Source organism: Chrysochloris asiatica, unplaced genomic scaffold, assembly GCF_000296735.1.
Source record: "Chrysochloris asiatica unplaced genomic scaffold, ChrAsi1.0 scaffold00184, whole genome shotgun sequence".
In the NCBI taxonomy this organism is placed as follows: domain Eukaryota; kingdom Metazoa; phylum Chordata; class Mammalia; order Afrosoricida; family Chrysochloridae; genus Chrysochloris; species Chrysochloris asiatica.
Window position 1 is genome coordinate 3,097,139 of NW_006408702.1, and position 8,865 is coordinate 3,106,003.

An 8,865-nucleotide genomic window follows, 5' to 3' on the forward strand; every position below is an offset into this window, starting at 1 on the left:
CTACACTAAGACAGACAAAGAGGAAGACTAGTGAGAACCTTATGATTCGCAACAGAACCTGACTGATATAGTGTTAGAAGAGTGAACCCCTCAAGGTGGAAGACACTCAAAAAGCTGCCTCCTTAAGGTCATCTCCATTAGTAACGAGCTGAGTAAAGCTACCGAGACCTTCATTTGCTGGTGTTGCATACCTCGAAATGAGAAAAACAGCCAGAAATTCCCTTTAGTAATTGGAATGTTTGTAATACAAATCTAGAAAAATACGAAGTCATCAAAAATGAAGCAAAATGCATAAAAATTAATATCGTAAGCATTGTTGTTATTAAGTGCCACCAAGCCAGTTCTAACTCATAGTGATCCTAATGCGGTTTCTGAGGCATTTTTTATCTTTTTGGAGCAGGGAGCCTCATCTTTCTCCCACAGAGTAGCTGGTAGGCTTCAACTGCTGACCTTGTGGCTTGCAGTCCATTGTTTATCCTATGGAACCCCCACGCTAGGCATTAGTGAACTGAAATGGAATGACGTTTGCCATTTTGGTTCAGTCCCGATGTGACGATGTGGGTTAGTACGCTAAACTGCAAAGTCAGTTTGAACCGCAAGGTTCATGCTCACCAGCTGCTCCTCAGAAACCCCATATAGAGTTGCTATGGGTTGGAACTGACTCAATTACACTTAACAACAACAACTATGCCGGAAATGACAAATTGAATTGAAATGGCATCCCGTTTAGCGTTAAAAAGACCATTTCATGATCTGTATCTGTGTATTCTGCAGTACAACACTGTCAGTGATAGGATGATACCTACAAGCCTACAAAAAACACCAGTTACTACTAATAATATTCAAATTTTTGCACCAACCACTGGTGCAAACGTGAAAAGTTGAAGACTTTTACCAACTTCTACAGTCTGAAACTGATCCGATATGTACTCAAGATGCTCCAGTAATTATTGGTGATTGGAATGCAAAAGTTTGAACTAAGAAGAAGGATCAGTAGTTGGAAAATATGACTTTGGTGCTAGAAACAATGCTGACGATTGCAAGACAGAATTTTGCAAGGCCAACGACGGATTCATTACAAATGCCATTTGTCAACAGTATAAATGACAGATATATATATATATATGCCTTGCTGGATCAGATACACAGGAATCAAATTGGCTACATCTGTGGGAAGCAAGGATAGAGAAGCTAGGTAGGAGCTAGGCAAGGTGTTCACGAGGGAACATCAATTGCTCATGTGCAAGTTCAAGTTGAAGTTGAAACATAGTAAAACAAGTCCACGAAAGCCCAAGTACAACCTTGAGTATTCTCCACCTAATTTTCAAGACCATCACAAGAGTCGATTTGATGCATTGAACACTAATGATCAAATACCAGAACAGTTGTGGGATATCATCAAGGACATCATACACAAAAAACCAAAAGGTCATGAAAAAGACAGGAAAGAGAAAATACCAAGATGAAGGTTGTAAGAGACTCTAAACTTGCTTTTGAATGGAGAGTAGTAAAAATGAATGGATGATGCATGGAGGGGATTGTAACCATGACAATGAAACGATATACAATAGGATGAATGTAAAGCTAATGATCACCCATGTAAACTATCACATAATTCACAATAAAACATTTTTTAAAAAGTAAGTGAAAAAAAGATGAAATAAAAGAGAAATAGAAGATTTCAAAGACTAGGTCAAGAAGACAAAATAAATCATTATAAAGAAATATGCAAAAAGCTGGAATTAGAAACCCGAAAGAAACTAGCACTCATGGCGTTTCTGATGCTAGAAGAACTGAAGAAAAATTTCAAGCCTCAAGCTACAATATTGAAGGATTCTCTGGACAAAATGGTGTTGGAGTCTATGGTGTTAGAGAAGAATATTGAAAGTACCATGAACTGCCCGAAGAACAAACAAATCTGTCTTGGACAAAGTGTAGCCAGAATGCTCCTAAGCAGATAGGATGGTGACACTTCATCTCTCATGCTTTGGACACATTGTCCAGAGAGACCAGTCCCTGAAGAAGGACACCATGCTTGGTAAAGTGGAAAGTCAGCAAAAAATAGGAAGACTCACAACAAGATGGATTGGCATAGTGGAGTGAAACAACCTTTGTGAGGATGGTGCCGGACTTGGCAGTGTTTCAGTCGGTTGTGCATAGATAGGGTCGCTGTGAGTCGGAACTGACTCAACGGCACCTAACAACAACAACAACGAGGGCAAAATACTGGACAACGCAGGAAGCATCAAAAGAAGATGGAAGGAATATACAGACTCATTGTACCAAAAAGAATTGATCAACGTTCAGCCATTTCAGGAGGTAACATATAATCAAAAACCAATAGCACAGGAGTCCTGGTGTGGCACTGTGGGTTAATGCATCAGACTGCAAAGTTGTTTGAACTGCAAGATTGGTGGTTCAAGCTCACCAGCTGCTCCTTGGAATTCCTATACAGGATTGCTATGGATCAGAATCGACACGACGGCACTTACCAAAAACAACAATGGCACAGAAGAAGTCCAAGCTACACTGAAGGCATTAGTGACAAACAAGGTTTCAGGAATTGACAGACTGCCAATTGAGACACTTCAATAAACAGATGCAACAATGGAAGCGCTCATTAGTGTTTGCCAAGAAATTTGGACGACAATGACTTGACCAACTGACTGGAAGAGATCCATATATGTGCCATTGCAGAGAAAGGTGACCCACGGAATCAAACAATGTTTATTAATAGAACACACAATTAAAATTTTGCTGAAAATTGTTTTAAAAAACTATTGCAATAGTACACTGATCGGGAGCTGCCAGAAATTTAAGCCAGATTCAGAAGAGGATGTTGAACGAGGGAAGGGATATCATTGCTGATGTCAGATGGATCTTGGCTGAAAGCCGAGAACACCAAAAAGGTACTTCCTTGTGTTTTACTGACTGCGCAAAAGCATTGGGATCTGTGAATCATAACAACTTAATGAATGAAATTGTGAAGGGTATTCCAGAACACTTCATTGGAGTCACAAAGAATCTGTGCCTAGACAGTCATTTAAATAGAACAAAGCGATACTTCATGGTTTCAAATCAGGAAAGGTGTGTCACAGGGTTGTATCTTTTCACCATTCTTATTCAATCTGTATGCTGAGAAACTGGACTGTTAAAAGAAGAATGAAGTATCAGGATTGGAGGAAGACTCATAAACAACCTGCGATATGCAGATGACAAAACTTGCTTACTTAAAGTGAAGAAGACTTGAAGAACTTGCTGATGAAGACCAAAGAGTTCAGTTTGGATTACACCTCAGTGTAAAGAAAGCAAAAATCATTACAACTCAACCAGTAAGCAAAATCATGATAAACAGGATTTCATTCTACTTGGATCCACAATCAGTAGTCAAGAAGGCAAAGGATATGTTGCATTGGACAAATGTACCATTTTTAAGACCATTTTAAAGTGTTAAAAAGCAAAGTCACTTTGAGGACTAAGGTATACTGGACCCAAGCCATAGTATTTTCAGTCACCTCATATGCATGTGTAAACTGGAATGAGTTTAAAAAAAAAAACTGAATAATTTCTGCATTTGAATTGTGGTGTTGGCAAAGATTATCAAAGATACCACGGACTGCCAGAAGAACAAACAACCTTGTCTTGAAAGAAGTACAGCCAAAATGCTCCTAAGAAGCAAAGATGGTGAGATTTGGTCTCTCAAACATTTGGTCTCTCTGAGCACTCTCAAACAGTGTGCTCAGACGCAGCAGCAGTGTGAGGATGGCAAAGCACCAGGCAGTGATTCCTTCTGTTGTACACAGGGTAGCTTTGAGGCAGAACTGGCTTGCTGCCACTTAACCAGAAAAACAACACTAAACTGACGGTTGGTACTGCAGAACAAAGGTCTCATGAGCTGCTTCTATAAAGAAATCCCGATGCGCAATTTTATTCTGAGATTTCCGTGAGTTGGACTGGACAAGAGCAACGGGTTTGGTTTGGGTTTCTCATTTCTTTTCATTTACCACTTCCTCTGAATCATGAATTCTGGTTTACAGTCGAGGGAGAAGAGGCAACATTGTTTTGTACCAGCTCTGGCCAGGTACTGAGCCAAGTAGCCCATATGGCGGATGTTAATTCCTGGTGTTCCCGATCTTACCCTACTTCTGGGTCAATTTCCTATCAAATAGGGGACGGTGGCTCTGGCCACACTTAGGAACACTTTGGTTCCCAAGGACAATCTGCCTCTGGAAATGAGACCGTGTTATGGTGCAGTTAGGAAGTGTCTGTGTGGAGAATGAGGTCACTTTACCATGGCAACGAGATCCAAAAGACACTGAGTTATTTTAAACTTGAAGACACGGTAACATCAGCTCACACCACTCTCTGCCCTCAGTGTGCTGAGGGTTCTTCCTGGAATCAAATAGATAGCTCTTCCAAAGAGGCATTCTCAGAGTTTCCAGCTGAGAGTTTAGATGTCTTTCTTTCATCAGAGCCTTTTTTTCCCTAATAACAAGATAAATATACATGTATTACAGGTCATTTGGAAATGCACCAAAGTATCAGTACTCCAATAACCTGATGAGTTATCACTTACTGGGCCAGGTGCTTGGCATGCATTATACTGTGTTCAAGTTCAAACCTCACATTGGGCCTGTGTGCTGTTAGACCCACTTACCAGTGATTAAATTGAGATTAAGAAATTTGCCCCAAATTACACAGCTAAAATATTTTAACCCTAACCTAGCTGTCTTCAAAACCCTGGATGTAATGCCATTTTAAAGTTAGGGTTAGGAAATGAAACGAAATACGATAGGATGAATGTAAAACTGATGTTCTCCCTTGTAAACCCACATAATTCACAATAAAAACTTAAAAAAAAAAAAAAGAATAAACCCATCAAGGAAATAGGGGAAGTTTATGGGGAAGAGGGAAACTAACTTTAAATGAGAATGCTACCAGTAAGGACTAGTCTGGGTAGATTGTAAACTCCATAGTACCCAGTAAAAGGGGAACTGAAGGAGTGGCTTTTTCAAGACAAGGGAATTAAAACTCTTTGCAAGCCGACCTTGCCTAACATCTGCCCGTGTCAACTGGGTTGGGCGCCCAATTTTGCAAAACTGAGTAAAGAAAACCTTACTCTCTTTAAAAAATAATAAAAATAATAATAAAGTTAGTGTCAGGATTTAGGGTGAAGGGGAGGATGATGTTGGAATTTCCATCATCCAAAATTAATGCTGCAACCCTGAGTTACTTCTCCCAAGTCTTAGCTCCATACAGACATCATTTATACAGTTAGACCACACTGTATTTATTGTTATGAGTCTTGCCTTTCTTCACACAACAGTATTTTGTGAGCAAGTAGGTTGATACAGTGTTGGAAAATGCATGTACAATTCCGAGATCTTCAAGACAACAGAGACCCTGGGAGGTGCCACCAGTTAAAGCACTCATCTGCTACCCAAAAGAATTGAGGTTAGAGTCCACCCAGAGGTACCTTGGAAGAAAGACCTGGTGATCTTCTTCCTAAAAATTAGCCATGAAAACTCTATGGAGCATAGTTCTACTCTGACACATGTGGTGTGCCAAGAGTCAGTATTGAGTCCACAGCAACTGCTTTACTGGCTATTACAGAAAACACCAACATCTCTACAGAGGTCATTTTAGCTGGAAACAGGACAGCTTGATTGTATCAGTGATCACAGAGAAGATGACTAACCAGTGCCCTTCGGTGGAATCTTTCCCTCTTTCATGTCATCTGCCCAGATCTCTGTAGCTTCCAGCGGCTGCTGAACTGGATGCTGGCCTTGGCTTGCCAGAGAGGCCACCTGGGAGTTGTCAAGCTCCTCGTCCTGACACATGGGGCCAACCCAGAGAGCTACGCAGTCCGGAAGAATGAGTTCCCCGTCATCGTGCGCCTGCCCCTCTATGCGGCCATCAAGTCAGGTGGGTCTTCCACAAGCTAAGGCTGAAATCCGCTGCAGGTTAGCTCTGAGACAGGCTCTGCACAGGCATCCCAGCTCAGAAATTGTCTATGTGCACACTTTCCTAACTCCTACTCTTTGACTCTGTCTCTAAATACCCTCCCCACTACTCATCCCTGAAAGTAGATTTCAGTGACAAGGACCAACTGTGACAAATGGGTCAGAAGGATCCTTGCTAGCGCTGTAGGATAAGTATCGGGCTGCTAACTACAAGGTCGGCAGTTCAAACCCGCCAGCAGCCCCGTGGGAGAAAGATGAGGCTGTCTGCTTCCGTAAAGATTTAGTCTCAGAAACCCTATCAACTTGATGGCAGTGGGTTTAGTTTTGCTTTGGGTGGCAAAGTTTCTGCTTGACTATTAACCTAAAAGTTGGCAGTTCAAATCCACCCAACCATGCTACAGAAAAAAGGCCTGGCAAACTACTTCCACAAAAATTATGCCACGAAAACTCTGTGGAGCCATTCTATTCTGTAACACATGGGGTCTCCATGAGCCAGAATCGACTTGATAGCATTGGTTTTGTTGGTTTTGTTTGCCTTGTTTCTAAGTCTGTATCAGTCAGGGTTCTCCAGAGAAATAGATCTAATCCACAAGTTGTTGTGAAGCGCCATTAAATCGATTCCGACCCATAGCAACCCTGTATAGGGTTTCCGAGGAGCGGTTGTTGGGCTTGAACCACCAACCTTGCAGTTCAAACGTCTTTGCAGTCCAGTGCATTAACCCACAGTGCCTATTCGGGATGTTAAGACTTTGTTCATCATGCTACCGATATTTTCCTAAATTGATTATTTTCCCCAACCTGTTATCTTTTGTGATGACAAACATGAAAGAATGTATATATGAATATGCGTGTGTCTAGAGCAGGGGAGGGGAATGTCTGGCCCATGGACTGTATGTTGTTGTTGTTGTTATGTGCCGTGGAGGCGGCTCCGAGTCACAGCGACCCTGTACAGGGCTTCTGAGGCTGTAAAACTTTACAGGAGCAGAAAGCCTCATCTTTCTCCTGTGAAATGGCTGGTAGTTTCGAACTGCTTACCCTGAGGTTCGCAGCCTGATTCGTAACCACTACGCTACCAGCGCTGTATAAGGCCTGGGAAATCATTTGGTCTGACCCTGTCAAGGCAACCACAGTTTCAGCCATCACATTGTTGTTGTTGTTAAGTACCATCGAATCGATTCCAATCATAGCGGCCCTGTATACGGTTTCCAAGGAGCAGCTGGTGAGTTTGAACTGCTGACCTGTGGTTCAGGCCAGTCTTGTGGCCCAGTGCTTTATCGCATGCACCACACCATGACTCCTTTGAACCACATTGTTGTTGTTGTTATATGCCGTGGAGTCGGTTCCAACTCATAGCAACCCTGTCCAGGGTTTCCGAGGCTGTAAATCTTTACAGGAGCAGAAAGCCTCATCTTTCCCCCTCGGAACAGCTGGTAGTTTCAAACTGCTGACCATGAGATTAGCAACCCGATTCGTAACCACTACACTAACAGAGCTCCTTAGAGATAAGTTAATTAAATGTTTGACCAAATATAGCAGGGTAATTTTTAAGTTGATCATTTTGTGTGGCCCACAAATGATATTATAAATATCCAAATGGCCCTTGGCAGAAAAAAGGTTCCCCACTCCTGGTCTAGAGCGTCCCTGTGTTTAAAAATGATTAATGCTCTCAACTGCCAACCAAAAGGTTAGAGGTTTGTGTCCACCCAGCATTGTCTCAGAAAAAAAGACCTAGTGATCTCCTTTCCAAATAAAATCAGCCAATGAAAACCCATGGATTCAGTTCTACTTTGACACACATGGGCTCACCATGAGTCAGAGTTGACGGGACTGCAATTGATATGCAGGGGGGTTACTCAAAAAGTATTACTAGTAGGGCTCCAGTTTCTACATGCAGGGGTTTGTTCAAACTGAAACCTGCTTAGAGATGTTTCTGTGATCAGTAGATGACTGCAGACAAATTCTATCAATAATAGGCTTGTCTGAGTCTCTGTAGGGACCCTTCCAAAAAAAAGTTCAATCAAAACAGAAGCTTCTGAGGGGATCAGTTAAATTCGAGGCAGAGAGGTCAGCTTAGAAGGTTATAGAGATTGTTTTTTGGGGATCCCAAAAGGGTAATCGTAAAAGATTCCCACCCCCCAAGAGCATAGAGCAATTATTTCTTACTACAAAGAAGTTTTAACAAAATCAAAAACCACATTGTGGGAGAACAAACAAGATGGTGGCTAGAGTAGCGATGCAGTGAGGCTCTCAGTCAGCAACAACACAGAATACCCGACCAAGCAGGCTCAGGGGATGGTGCCAGAACTCTGAACCACATATAAAGGAATATTTAGAAGGTTGGAAGGTTTGCAGCTAGGGGAATTTATAGCACAAGGAAGAAATCCAGTGCTTTCTATTTCAAGATGTTCATCTGCTCCTGGAGCTGCCATCTTTGGGCGAAACTGGGCAGGGGAAGAATCAGAGCAGCCATGGATGCCTGACAGAACTGTGGAAATAAAGGTGTGGACATTCTTTTTTTTTTTTTTTTTTTAATCTATTCATTGGTCTCTCGCAGTCTACACACCTCTATTCTGGTGACTACAGGGGGTGCCTGAGCGAGTGGACACCCCACCCACACCCCTGGAGATTTCTACTATGCATTCACACAGATCTCGAAATTTAAAGTGCCAGTTTCCACTTTAAACCAAACGGCAGTGCAAAATGGCCACAGCCGGCCCTGAACTGTTTATCACTAGGAAAAAGGCCTGAACGGGGATTTTGGAGCAGGACAGGCAGACTAAAAAACAAATAGGCCAAAAATTAAATCCTGAGTTACGTCACAATGACCAACAGTGGCATCTTGAAATTTCTCAGGAAGAAGAGTAAAAAGAGAAGCTCATCTCCAGATCACATCTACCTGGAG

General features: G+C 42.1%; 1 protein-coding gene across 1 annotated transcript in view; it reads left to right on the forward strand.

Moving 5' to 3' along the window:
* Positions 1–8,865, forward strand: part of LRRK1 (leucine-rich repeat kinase 1) — a 216,881-nt gene that overhangs the window by 92,152 nt on the left and 115,864 nt on the right. The window contains exon 4 of the mRNA XM_006872156.1: positions 5,746–5,925. Coding sequence (XP_006872218.1) covers positions 5,746–5,925 — 180 coding nt within the window. The remainder of the gene's footprint in view (positions 1–5,745; positions 5,926–8,865) is intronic.